This window comes from Heloderma suspectum, chromosome 1 (genome assembly GCF_057233095.1).
Source record: "Heloderma suspectum isolate Gila_16-S chromosome 1, 16-S_ref, whole genome shotgun sequence".
NCBI classification, from domain to species: Eukaryota; Metazoa; Chordata; class Lepidosauria; order Squamata; family Helodermatidae; genus Heloderma; species Heloderma suspectum.
The window spans coordinates 128,442,076-128,456,402 of record NC_139458.1 but is presented as its reverse complement, the minus strand read 5'-3'; the positions used below and the strand labels follow the sequence as shown (position 1 = coordinate 128,456,402).

The window sequence follows — 14,327 nt, the reverse complement described above, 5'->3', positions numbered from 1 at the left end:
GCTGGAGCAGAGGAAGAAATATAACCTCAGTGGTGTGCTTGGGCATGGTGTAGTGCAGTGGAGAAGTAGACTTTAAATGAGGTAATGTGAGAACACTAGGGCAGGAAAGAACAGCTTTCCAGCTCATTGGCTGGATGTTTCTTCTCTCCTAATGTATCAGCCTGCTAGAGGGATGGTGTCAGTAGCATTGCTTAACCTGCCCCCAGCAAAAGAGAAGCCGTCTTCCTTGGGTGAAGGCGTGTTTCTGTTCTATTTCAGTCTCCCATTCGCATGGAGTCCAGCCTTTGGTTAGTCAGCTTTCTGTTAGGTTACTCATTCCCATGGTATGAAAGGATATCTTGTCCAAGCACGCAGATGGTCTGAGGCTTCAGCAGACCTTGTGGGGGGCGGGGGTGAGTGGCTGCCTGGGATTGTGCTCCCACACTGAAGCCCGTCTGCAGAGGAACACTTCTAGCTTTTTTATTTAAATAAATAAGGACATGCATTTATATCCAGGGAGACTAAGTAAAAACAAACAAACAAAACCAATAAAAGATTAAAAAGGCAACCTTTGCCTACTTAGCAGCAGAAAAATAAAAGATGAACACTACACCAGTCTTTAAAAGGGAAGATTTTAAGACCAATGTCTTAAAACAAATGCAGGCAAGGGATGGGGGGGAGTCTTGTTTGTTTGTTTGTTTGTTACTTTTACATCCAGCCTTTTCCTCCAAGGATCCCAACGCTGTGTACAATATCCTCCTCCCCATTTTACCCTCACAACAACCCTGTGAGGTAGGTTAGACTGAGAGTCAGTGACTGGTCCAAAGTCTCCCTGTGAGCTTTGTGACCATGTGGGGATTTGAACTCGGATCTCCCAAGTCCCAGTCCAACACTCTAACCATTACACCACATACAATCTCCATCTTCAACTGGCTCTGGCAAGACATAAGATCAGGAGTACTTCCAGAGGGACGGCCCTTAGCACTACCAGTCAAAAGGCCTTGTGCAGCTATTCTGTCTTTCCTTCCTTAACTGATTTTTGTGGTAAGAAAAAGGATGGAAGCAGTGGCAAGAAAACATGGGAAGGTTACAAATGGAAGACAGTGATGTTGTCTGGACCCCCAGTAAAACTCCGTGTTGGATGGCACAATAAAATCGTTGCCTGGAAACACCTAGGGGCATGGCACACCTCCCTGTGGAGAGCCTTCCACAGATAGGACACCACAACGGAGAAGGCCCTTGCCTTAGTTGTCACCTGCCATACCTCAAATAGTGGGGGATCTGGAGAAGGGCCTAAGTCTGGTGTCCTCAACATGGTGTCCATGGGCACCAATGTGCCCATTGACACCTCTCTTGGTGCCTGCCTGGCCACTTGCTTCTCCTATTTTTTTAAAGAGTTTTTTAAAAATGGTTTTTAACTGGAAGGCTAGCATGCTGCAAGTAAAGTCTTGCCCTCCAATGCCATCTGTTTGGTTCAAAAGTCTGGTTTCATGTTTTGCAGCTCAGATGCCACCTTTGATGTCTTGTACGTAGATTCTTGGGTAAGCTACTTTCCTTTTAGTCTCCCCAGTTTGCCTTCTGGGAAGTGAGTGCTTTGTGACCAGCCATGCTCATTGTGGTAGCCATTTCGTGAATGGGAAAGCCCCTCCATGGCAGCCATTTTGCAGCCATTTCGTGAGAGTGCCCACAATATTCTGTCAAACTTCCAGAAATGTGCCTGCCCCCACAAAGAGATTGGGGACCCCTGACTAGGGATGTACAGATTTTGTAAAATCTGTTTTGTCTGCATTTCATGGATTGTCAGGTGCATTTTGTCCACTGTCCGCTCATTGATGGAATCCGGTTTTTCCCAATTTCCCAAATCTATGCAAATTTGCATTTGCAAAAATGTGCAAATCCCCCCCCCAATGTGCATTGTCATGCTTTAGCCTATGGGGGAAATGTGCATTTTTGGCAGGTGTTTTGTTACTTTACATATTTTTCTATGACTAAATTTGTGTAAAATTCTGGAAAGTTCTAAAAAAAAAAACAGATCTGCAAGTCCACAGAATCTTTGTGACTCGGGAGAAGCCGGTCTGCTGCGGAATCCGCAAGTCGGATTCATAGAAATCCAAACTCTTTTGATTATGTTGCAGATGTCTTCATCATCCCTACCCCTGACCTAAGTACACAGACAGGTGGATGTAGTAGAAGGCAGTCCTTCATGTACCAAGGTCCCAAGCCATTTAGGGCTTTAAAGGTGAACACCAGCACTTTGAATTGTGCTCAAAACCAGACTGGAAGCCAGAAGAGCTCTTAAAGCGCTGGCAAGATGTGTTCCCTGTGCCTGGTCCCAGGTAGCAAACTAACTGCTGTGTTAAGCTAACTGCAGTTTCTAAGCTAACTGCAGGTAGCCGTACATAGAACATATTGCAGTAATCTAACCTGGAGGTTAGAGTGCAGCCCCATCTGGAACAGCTTGAACACTGCTTCCCTCAACAGACAAGCCACCCACCAAGAGTGCCTCCATCTTGTCAGGGGTGAGCTGCCTGTCTTGCTGAGCTGGTGAATCCCAGAAAGGCTGAAAAAGAAGATTTGATCCAGTAGATCTAGATGCTGAAATATCTCCATCATTAGAGCAGGACAGTGCCTTCTGCTGCAAGGAACTTGTGAATTCCCTCTGGGGAGTTCATGTTTGGGGGGAATGTTTCCTCTTTGCTCGAAGATCTATACCTTATCTTCCCTACTTGGTAAAAATTCATCTAGTAACTAAGAAAAACCAAAAAGAAACAAATAAAACTGCATTACAAAAGTATACAAGTAATTGTGTATGGAAGTATATCATAACTGTGGTGATTTTCTCTCTCTCCTTCCAACCAAATACATTTAAAAGTTCTACATTTATATTCATTTCAGGCCATAGTTAACTGAATGTAAATAGATAGTTCAAAAGAACGGTGATAAACTCAGTGGTGCAGTGCATTGTTGTTTCTGGAAGATACAGAATCTGTCTAGTTCAAGCTCCAGGGGTAGTTAATTGATTTTCTCTTTTGAAGGGTCTCTTGAGTAGCCTAGGCAGGGAAATCTTCTCTCCTTGTTGCACTCACGCTGTTCTTCTTTTGAAGCAATGACTTGACAGTTCAGTCCAAAGTTCCTAAAGCTGGTTTAGTGCTGCTGCAGGCATGTTGTTGACTTTTGTCAAGTTGAGAGCTTCAAGAAGCTCAGCTATTCCAAAATCATCTCCGCCCTTAGCAATTAAGCATTCCACTGTCACCTAACAAGCTTGCGATGAGTTTCTAATGATGTCAGCTGAAGGGGTTGCATTTCAAGACAAGTGTTATTGGCAAGAGCGAAGTAGGAATCGCAGCTGCAAAAACTATGCGGGGGGGGGCATGATTCAGTGGTAGAACACATGCTTTGCAGGCGAAGGTCCCAGGTTCAATCCCAGGATCGTCAGTTAAAAGGATCTTGGATAACAGGGCTGGGAAACACCTCTGCCTGTCATTTTGGAGATCCTTTGCCAGTTAGGGTAGATGCCTGTAGATTAGATGGACCTGACCCAATGTAAGGTGGTCTCCTATGTTAATTACATTCTTGTTGCATCTAATGATATTTGCATGCTGACAGTTAGTGAAAGGAATGTCTGCATCTAGTTCAGACATGGCCTGTGTAGCTTATGGTGCTGGCAGGGGTAAGGCCGGCACAAAATGCTCTGGAGAAGAAAAAAATGGTGGAGACTACTTTGGACAATAGTTTAAAATAGGACACGACAACTGTCCAATAACCTTGCTTGTTGAGATGATTGATCTATTGCAACCATGTTCCCATATTTTATTGTACTCTACAGTTTCAGTAGAGGAGGACTTTCCTCTTAATATGCAAGTAAGGCTAACTGGTCTTGTTGAAAAACGGCAATCAGAGTATCAGTCTGCTTTGCTTCTAAGCGAAATGAGCCTCATGGAATTTGACATGTTCTGTCCTATTGGGTAATGATGATCTAAATCCAGAAATGCACCAAGTGCTTCTCTCGTGCCATTTTTGTTGTTCTTATTCTTCTCTCTTCTGGAAATATTCCTTCAATTAGAGCTGTGTTTGAGATTCTCTCGTGTCTTCATCTCTTCTCCCCAATTTAGTGTTAGTAATTAAGCCTGTGGCCACAGCTCAACAACAGCTTTTGTGGCTGTGATCTGTATTTGATCTCTGCCTCTGTACTTGATCACAGGGGGCTCAGGGAAGAGTATGGATGGAGACTGCCTGGGAAACCTTACATATGTGCTCTGAGCTTCTTGGAGAAAGATGGGATGGGCATGCAGTAATTTATCTGATTCTCATTTTCCCTTGCATTTTAACATTTTTCAGAGTCATCTTGGAGTAGCCCGCACCACCTACTGATCTCTGAACCTGGAAGATCTGTAGATTTCGTGGTAGTGTTGAGCCCCTTGTGTTGCTCTGCTTTAGTCCTGGGCTTCTGTTTTGCCCCAAAATTCTTTGTATCACCTTATTTTTGTGGAACAACAGTAGTTCTGCCTATTAATATTCAGATCTGACCAGGCCAGTTTGGTGAGGTGAGTGGGAGCTGGACAAGCCCTTCCCACTCATTAGGGGACTGCTTCCTGATGATTTCATAGAATAATGGGACACTAAAAGTCAGAAACCTAGAACAAAAGTTATCTCCAGTCCTAGATAGGGCAGTTGGCTGGAACCACATCCCCAGAATCTTTCATCTGTAGCTGTGCCACTGGGTGCCAGTGAGCATCTGTTCCTGTTGTGTGCCACTCATTCTCTGGCTGTTAAGCATTGGCACCCCAATTCTGCTTGTTTTGTCAATGGCATACTTGTACGGTAAAAGTAGATCTACAGCATTTCATCACAGCTTTACATATAGTTTCCAGTGTCGTATTTCACCTGTAACTTTATCCTCTGTTTTAACTTCTTTTTTCATTTTCTTTTTGCAGTATTTTATATTGCTGCTGTGCATCTTCCTGCTTGAGATAATTGCTGGGATCCTGGCATATATCTATTACCAGCAGGTAAGCAGTTACGAGTAATGACTAGCAGAGGGCTCATCAGTATGATAGGGTTTGTTGTTTAAGCTGCCAACACAACTGCCTTTCACTCCCCACAGGTCTCCTCCTGATCCACTTCATCAAAACACAAACACACAGCTTCCCTATTCCCCTCTGCAAGTCCCATCTGTTATTCTGCTGTGGCTTCTCTGCATGCCACCGCCCCCCCCCCCGCCCCCCATGCCCAATGCAAACCCACACTGCCTTTACTGTGGCACTGGCAGCAATGTGACAGGAGCATGTCATGGCGGAGGCTCCTCCCAACCCTACCACAGAGTCCCTGTAAGCATATCTATTGTGGATGTGACTTCCTCTAAGACATACTGTTGCACCACACCAAAAGCCCACTGTGACCAACATCCTGAATTGAGTGTGTGTGTGTGTGTGTGCGTGCGTGCGTGTGTGTGCATGTGTGTGTTTGTTTGTGTGTATTAGAGGAGGTCATACTGCAGATGCTGGGGGAGTTTGATTGGAAGTGGTCATATGAGCCCATCGTTTCCTACTCTTTTTCTCCCTGTGTTCTACTCTGGTGTATAGAATGTATTTCATTATAAGCCCTGTTTAGGTGCACCCGTATACAAAAACTGGCCAAAACAGCAAATTTTACCATGATGGTGACCAGAAGGACCATAGGACAGTGCATAGCACATGCTTGGCATGTAGAAAGGCCCTGGTTCAGATCCCTGGCATCTCTAGGCAGGGTAGGAAAAACTGTTGCCTGAAACCCTGGAGAGCCACTCCCAGTCTGTGTCGACAACACTGGGCTAGATGGATTCACGGTCTGACTCAGTATAAGGCAACTTCCTGTGTCGCCTAAGAAAAAAACCGTATAGATTTATAGTGGTCTGATTTAAAAAACCCCCAACCTGGAACGATTTTTGCCTGCCAACCCCCATAATGTTCTGTGTTTGCCAATTTAATATAGCATGAAATTGATCAGCATTGATCCTGAGCCAGGTTCATGATGTGTGAAAAAACCTTCTAACAAAGCATCTGGCTAGCTGCATCTGTGCTTGGAATACAAAATTTCTTATGTTGTCTTTCTCTCTTCCCCCTTGACAAAGCAGAATGAAATGGAATGACTGAGAATCTAACTGCTTCTACTGTAGAATAGTTGCCTAAAAAGTATTTTCTTACTAGCATAAGGCCATTGTTACTGCAACACTTCCTAGAGTATAAATAACCTCTAATAAGCTGCAAGGCGGGCAGAAACGTAGTTTAGAAGACACGGCACGTGGACTTTGGGGGCACAATCCTATGCGTATTTAGATAGAGAAAAGTCCTGCAGTTCCTGGCATGCGCCAGCCAGCATGGCTCCAGCATGGCTGGCCGGAGGAAGGCTGGGAATTGTAGGACTTTTTCTGTCTAAACATGCATAGGATTGTGCCCCCAAAGTCATAATTGTATGATTGACATGTCAGCAATCAGTTACAAGTATACAACTCAGGTGGCCCAGGAACAGTAGGGAGATGTGTGTGCAACAGAACACTTTAGCTCAGGAGGTTTATCCCCATCCCCTTTTACAAATGGGGCTTGTGCATTCTGACAAAACATAGTCCCCGGGCTACACCTCAGGCTCCATTGAGATGGTTTCTAGTCTCCCCCTGCCCCTGGAGAAGGCACCCTTGTGGGGGATGGTATATTCTCAGGATTTGGACATCATGACAAACCATGGTAAATGTTCCATGAACCACGTTCCTGACAGCCAAGTAATGATTTGCCTGCAACATGTGAACGCGCCCACAGTGTCTGATAAGGCATGATTTAAAGACAGATGATGATGTGCCTGTGACCTATGCAGGGGACATCAATTTTAGAGCAATACCACATGTCGAGGAGTTGTACATCGTTGTAAATTACAGCAGATATTCTCTATTGCTCCCTAGTGTCTGGAAGCATGCCTAGTGTCTGGGAGTTGTTCCTATTATCCAACACACATGACGTGTACTAGTGGAATAAAACACAGTAGTGCCATTATTTCAATCACCACTGGTATCTGCCTCTGTTCCCTGTGAAATCTGCAAGTTGCAGAATATGATGCATCATTTATACTTGAAAACAGACTGGAGAATAAAATCAAAGGCTAAAGGAATGCGTGGCATCAGTTTTGATGATGAGAGGGGGAGGCATGGCATGGCATGCTGGGATTTGTGGTTTTGGGAGGGACACTAATGGCCATGTGAATCCTATTTCTCTTGCAAGCCTCCTTTTCCTCTGTATGCCTCCCCTTCCTTGCAAGCCTCCTTTCCCCTTATTCCTAGGGCTCAAGGTGCTTTGTCTCTTTCGATGCCTCTTTTTATTTTTCTACTTGCTGCCACTTTCTCCCAATATGCATATAAACTATGTGTGTTTGTTTCTGCTGCCTCTGTTCCATGCTGCAGTTCTTCCCTATGAACCCTCAGGTAATTGCTTTTGTTTTTCCTGTAAGGCCAATTGAGAGTCTTCTTAAAATATTGTTTCTGGTGCCAGCAAGCCTTTTCCCTTTTGTATGTATGCTAATTATTAATCTCTAAAGCCTCATATCTTTTGGGTTCAAATCCAAGTATTTATTTGGCATAAACAAATGACCTTCCAGCCTGTGTTAAGTTATCCTCTTATGCAAGTGGAGTTTAAGCACTCACTGCTGTATTTTGATGCAAAATCCTGGTTTTCTTTTTCCTGAGCACCCTCTTTGATTGCCTTGTGGTAGAGCACTTCCTATATGACCTGGTTTGCACAACAACCCAGGGTATGGGTTGAGTATGAGTTGTTGTTGAAACATTGGTTGTCATTACGTGCGAACCCTGCACTATGGTTTAAGTATGGGTTGTTAACCATGAACAACCCAGAGTTCACAACCCAACCACAAACCATGGGTTCTCTTCCCAGGTTGTTTGTAGTTAACAAATTATAGAGAACGATAGTGCAAGGTTCACCCGGAATGACAACTCACAATTCAGTGACAACCCACAATTCAACTCATACTCTAGGTTGTCGTTTCATGCAAACCAGGCTTATAAGCAACCTGACACTTGCAGCTAAAGGACTTCTGCTGGAAGGGCCAAGAGAGATCTCTGCTTGAGACACTGCAGAGCTTCTACTTGTAGCCAGTGGGGTTGACAACTAGATGGGCCTTGTGTCTGCCACAGGATAAGGCAGCTCCTTGTTTCTACATACAGGGAAAAGTATGTTCTTTTGACTTCATTCAGCAGTGGTGGAATATCCACCACTACTGGGTGAACACGGCAGAACTGTATTTCCAAAAGCATTGGGCTTACAAAGTCCTGTCTCACAAACCCCATCAAGTCCTTGTGCCCAGGGCAATTTATCCCCAGTGCCTCCAAACAAACTTGAATTCTACCGCTGTGTCTTGGCTGGTTTACGAAGTAGGCTGCCTGTTCGTTACATAGAGAATTTTTGAAAGGAGGCCTAGACAATCCTGCAGTAGATTAAAAAGGGGGGTGGGGGAATGCAGGCAAATACCATGAGCATTTATTCAGAACCAGGGCGTTCTCAAGAGCAGCCTCTCCCAGCTTGCTGCAGTCCAGTGCATCTGGAGGGCAACTCCCATAATTATGGGAGCTGCAGTCCAACACACCTTGAGGGCACCAGATTGGAGAAAGCTGTTCTAGAATATTCCATTTGCCTAATGCTGCAACTCCCCTTCTCACCTTAAGTTTGCTCAATTTATATCTCGTAAAATCAGACCAGAGATCTACTGAGTTGCTCTGGGTGCCATTTTGCACTGTGTGCAAGTACTTTTGGAGCAAAATTAGTAGCAATTTTTACACAGGGAGCTGTGTTGGAAAAACAGTGATCTCCATGTTTTCTTTCCATGTTGCTCCATTTTGTGTAGCTGAATATGGAGCTGAAGCAAAATCTGAAGGAGACAATGACCAAGAAGTACCAGAAGGAGGGAGAAGAGGGTGTGACTAGTGCAGTGGACAAACTGCAGCAGGAGGTATGTCTACGAAATGGGGAATTTATATGGGAAGTCATACTCTTTTAAACAAACAAACAAACAATTATTTGGGGCAATGGAACCATGCCATAGAAGATACAGGTGTGTTTCGCCACTTCCCAGCTTTTGACAATGGCATTTATGACACCTATTTTCAGGGTCCACGTCTGTCTACACAGATACCGCTTGGCATTTAGAGTTGGGCTGAAGAGCTGAATGCTGGTAGGATACACTTTCCCATACCACCTATCTAGGGATGGGAGAACCAGGGATACTCAAGCGCCCAGAGATTCTCTGAGCTCCACTTCAAAGCTCAGGTCAGCTTGCCCCCATTTTCATTTGTGACCTGTTTTTGTTGTTGTTGTTCGAACAGGAGAACTGTGCATTTCAAATGGAAAAAGTGCACATTTCCGTGGCCATTTTTCAAAAAATGGACATTTTTCAAACACAATTGCAAATTCGGGAATGCACTCCCATTTGTGTTTACAGTTTCGAACAGGGAAAGTTTTTTGCAAATGGAAACGAAATCCTTGTACATTCCTAATCCTATCCCGCTCACCATGTTTTATTCCCATGGAATTTATAAAGGTGGCTGCTCCCATTGCAATCACCCATCAAGGAAAAAAGTCTAAATTGGGGTGAGGGTGGAAGGATTACTAAACTGAAAGCACTACAATACTACCAAAAAGAGTGTTTGATGAATGAGTGTAGTTCCCCATCGCTACTGTTGCAAGGAGATCCTAGCTGTGGTCAAGCATTATGCCTACACAGGGAATTCCAGTTTTTTTTTAATGGAGCACATACACCGGCCCCATCCTATCCATTCCCAACCTTCCTGCATTGAGTGAGAAGGTCTGAAGGGGGCTTCTGTGTGTGTTCAGCTGAATACACTTAGAATGTGTGCAGAAGACCCCTTTAGACCATCCCACATATCACGGAAAATTTGGGGTGAAGCAGGTGAGCCCGGCATGCTTGGTCCTGTGCCTTCTACACACACTTATTAGTTTCTTGTTGTGTTTTTGATTGTGTTTTCAATGTATTTGTTTTTATGCTGTGTTTTAATTACAATTTTATTAATCTGGATTGTATTGTTAGCCGCCTTGAGCGCCTTTTGGGAGGTTGGCGGAAAGGTGGGTTAGAGAATATAGAAATAAATAATGCACATGGAAAACTTTTATGTGACTTGAGGCCCACACGCATATATAAATACATGCTAGGTCTCTGCTCATGCATTCCATCTACCCCGTTTTTGTGGCATATGGATTATGTAAGCAGAGCTGACTGGTTGCATATGGATGTACACATCCAGGCCTCTGCTCATCTTGAATGTTCTATGCACAGTTGGGAAGAGGAGAGCTCAAGGCTTGCTGTGCTGTGAGTAGAATGTGAAGGGGGTACTGAGACCCAGTATGAACCAGCCCCAAAAGGCCTGGGCACCTGAAGAGAACTTTGTCTGAATTTTACTTCACATCTGCAGAGCGCTTGGCTGGAGAGAGGAGTTCCGAGGATGCCTTGTTTGGACTGCTGATGGGTCGTATTTAGATCACTTTCCCATGCCTTCAACTTTGTGTTGGTCTCCCTGGAATAGCTGGTCAAGAGGTGCTGAACAGGGCATGTATATTTTTAGCACTCCTGGCCTCATTCCTGAAGTAGGAAATCCCAAAAGAGAAGCACAAGTGTGGCTGGCTAAAATACATGGGTGGCTGTATTTAGTGGCTGAGTTGCTGGGGCACCTCTCCATTTCTGCTCTCCCCCTCCTCTCCAAATCTAATGACCTCGTTGCAAGAGAAAAATTAGAGTGTAGATAGGTCTTCATTTTGGCGGTAAATATGGTAACTTTGCTGAATGTGGAAGATGATGAAGCTCCCATTTCTTTATTTGGTACATTTTTTCTTGAAGCCATTACATTACCAGCTATAGAGAACCATGGTGGGGAATATAAATCACAATGGAGCACAGTCCCCCAAGAGAAAAGGCACTGGGATTTTATCTTCCATTTGCCAGCGTAGCTGTGTTCCGTGTTTGTTGTACTGGATAACCATATTGGATATACCTAGGTATTTCAGTTTGGAAAACTAGGACAGGCATAGGCTTGGTTTGGGTACATGCTGGGTAATTCATACAGAAGGCAGGAGAGGAGGAACTCTTGGTTGTATAGCTCCAAGGTTGTGGAAAGCTATTTTGAACCCTGCCTCATTTCAGAAACAAACCAAGACTTTGTTTATATTTGTTTTTAGCAACCAGCGATAGGGGAATGGTCAATCTTATTGTTTCTGCTTCTTGTTAGTGCAACCACTTTACAACTGTTAGACTTTTTGTATAGTTGTGTGACTTCAAAGATATTGATATCTTAGGTGGCTTTGTGTACAATGCTTTGAGCTGTAGGGCTGGTATTCCAACTGTTCCAAAAGTCTACATTGTTCTAATAAAAGTAATTCAGCAATCTGAATTTTACAGCACTCCATACACAGCTGGAATGGATCTCCTGTTGGGCAACATGGCAAGTGGGGTGGGAATAATGGGGTATCTGCCATATGTACAGGGGAAGGAGAAATGCAAGTGTGCAAAAACTAGCTCCACATAATAAATTTTCATGCACCAGTTGTTGTGCAATAATAACCAGAACTTCAATGGGACTTAACTTTCTAATTTGCATAGGATTGCAGTCTGAGGGCGCAATTTGTATGCACGCTTACTGAGAATAGGTCCCATTGAACTTAGTAGGACTTACTCAGGAGTTAAACATGCATAGATTCCAGCTGCATGCCACTGAACTGGAAGCATAGGATATTTCTGTGCAGACATGACATATGACAGAAAAACTCAAGGAAGGGAGGAGACTCCTTTGGACTGTAATGGAGAGGAAGTATGTGAGCATGCAATGTCTCTACAAGGAATGAGCTCACTCTAGCTATGACACTTCTACACCATGCTGAACATTTTATCTGCTTGCAGAGAATGTAGCTTGATACAGTGAGAACAACCAGAGTTGCCTCTTCATTGACTGAATAAATGGGGGCGGGGCAGGGGGAGGCTAGCTATCACACATCCCACATATGTATAGTATGTAGCAAAGACATCAGCTGTTCAAATGTACCCTAAAGCACTGGAAAAAAAAATGTTTGTGTTGGTTTTCTACTTTTCCATGCTCGAGGTATTCCTCAACCATGAGGAGGTATAAACTAAAAAACCATGCACACAAGGTCCTCGGAGACAAAGGGATCCCGCACAATGCCATTTAAGTTTATTACTCTTCGTGTCTATAAATGCTTATCCCAGAACCTGTTCTCTCCATTTTTTAAGAGAACAAAGTGTACAGGCTGAAAAAAACAATGTTTTGCCTAATTACATAATAAACAAATGATTCACTAATCACTTGTGAATAATATCACTACTTCTTTTCAACTATATTGCCTTGCTGCAGGGGTGGGCAACTTCAGGAGGTCTGGGGGGCCATTTTAGCCCCCTAGACATGAACATCCCATGCGCCACAGTCTGCGGGGTAAGGCGATTTTAAAAAAAAACTTTAGGGGGGGGAAATGGCATCTGTAGCTGCTGCAGAGCACCCAAAGGCTCAAATTTAGCTTACTTACAAGCTAAATTTGCCCCTTTGGGTGTTTTGTAGCAGCTACAGGCGCCATTTCCCCCCTTTTTAAAAAACAACAACTAGGTCGCCCCAAATTTGGCAGGGCTGTAGCAGGGGCCAAGCACAGCCTGTATGTTACCCACCTCGTCTTACTAGAAAAAGAAAGTTCTCAATTAATGTATTTTTTAACTTGTAAATGATGTCATGCTTAATACATTCCACCAGGTATGCTATTTTTATGGCTTTCTTGGGTGTACATTTGACCCCTAAACTGTATTGATGCAGTACATTTTTCTATTGAGAGAGGGTTAAGGAATACTTTTTAAAACTGCAGGCAGTCAAAATTTATAGCCCCTTATAGAAATTCCAGCAAAGCCAACGTAGTTGCTCTTGGGAAGAGAGCACTCTCACCATGTATGGCAGCTGACAGGAGACTCAATAAGCCTTCTGTTTTGTTGTCTGGCTGGTGGGCTGAATTCTGCTTCGGGGGATCCTAAGTTGTGCAGGCAGAAGTACTTGCAATCAAAGCCATGATACAGCCATAGACAATTGAGTGGGAATGTGGCTAACCCATACCGTGCTTTTGTTTGTGTATTTAGTTTAAGTGCTGTGGCAGCCATAATTATACAGACTGGAGCGACAGCGATTGGATCAAATCTCCTCAAGGGAAAAGCAGGACGGTCCCAGACAGTTGCTGCAAGACAATAACAGACAAGTGTGGCAGAAGAGATCATCCTTCAAATATCTACAGAGAGGTAAAAAATAAAAAACAAACCTGAACCATCTCCCTCTATTTGGAAGTTAAGCCGATGCCAGATGGCAGTTTTGGTCTGAGTTCTATTATATACTTTTATCAATATTACTTACACACAAGTCTTCAGTCAAAAAAGAAAACATAAAACGTAACAAACATAGGCCTGGTTGTCATGTAATGACAACCCAAAGTATGGGTTGAGTATGGGTTGTCATTGAATCATGGTTATTGTTACATACAAACCTTGCAGTATGTTTTACCTGTGGGTTGTTAACCACAGACAATCCAGGAAGAGAACCCATGGTTGGTTGTTAGGCTGTGAACTCTGGGTTGTTTAAACAACCTATAGTTAAACCAAAGTGCAGGGTTCGCAGGTAATGACAACCCACAATTCAACGACAGCCCATATTCAGCCTATGCTCAACCTGTACTCTGGGTTGTCGTTACATGCAAACCAGGTCTCAATCTCAGGTTATGTTGGGTTACTTTACTTGATGTTGTTGTTCTCTAGAACAAAACATACACCGATAGATATTTATATTTCTTGGCAGGCCTGGCCTAACCCAGTTTGGTACCTGAGGCAGATATACTTTGCTTCCATCTTGGTGTTTTATAGAACTTTCATTGGTGGAAACGCCTCCTGGCATACAGTAGATTCAGACCCGACACCCACCAAGTGTCCCCTTCTACAAAAAAAGCCTTAAAATGTATTTAACCACAAAATTCGAATTCCCAGCCTGGCTGTTGTTGCTTTCGGTCTGCAGAGCGTCCTGCCAGAGGAGGGGGATGGTGAAGCAATCACTTTCCGCAGGGCTCAGGGGGATTACACGATATGAGGAGCGTGAGTGACTTCTTTAACTAAGCTTGTTTTGATCAGGCAGAGACAGCCTAAGCCCTGTGCCTCGGGGCATGATTGCGGAATAACGAGCCCAGGCAATTTCCCCCCCTAGCTGCTTTTCCAAAGAATTCTAGGACAGAAGCATGGAGGGGAAAAGAGGCTCTCTTGAAGGAATTTTCTACCAT

At 43.9% G+C, this 14,327-nt stretch overlaps 1 protein-coding gene across 2 annotated transcripts in view; it reads left to right on the top strand.

The window, feature by feature from the left end:
* CD151 (CD151 molecule (Raph blood group)) overlaps positions 1-14,327 on the top strand; it is a 56,482-nt gene that overhangs the window by 33,558 nt on the left and 8,597 nt on the right. For both annotated transcript variants that reach the window (XM_084856639.1, XM_084856650.1), the window contains 3 exons: positions 4,914-4,988; positions 8,860-8,964; positions 13,150-13,305. In XM_084856639.1, the coding sequence (XP_084712765.1) occupies positions 4,914-4,988; positions 8,860-8,964; positions 13,150-13,305 (336 nt within the window). The remainder of the gene's footprint in view (positions 1-4,913; positions 4,989-8,859; positions 8,965-13,149; positions 13,306-14,327) is intronic.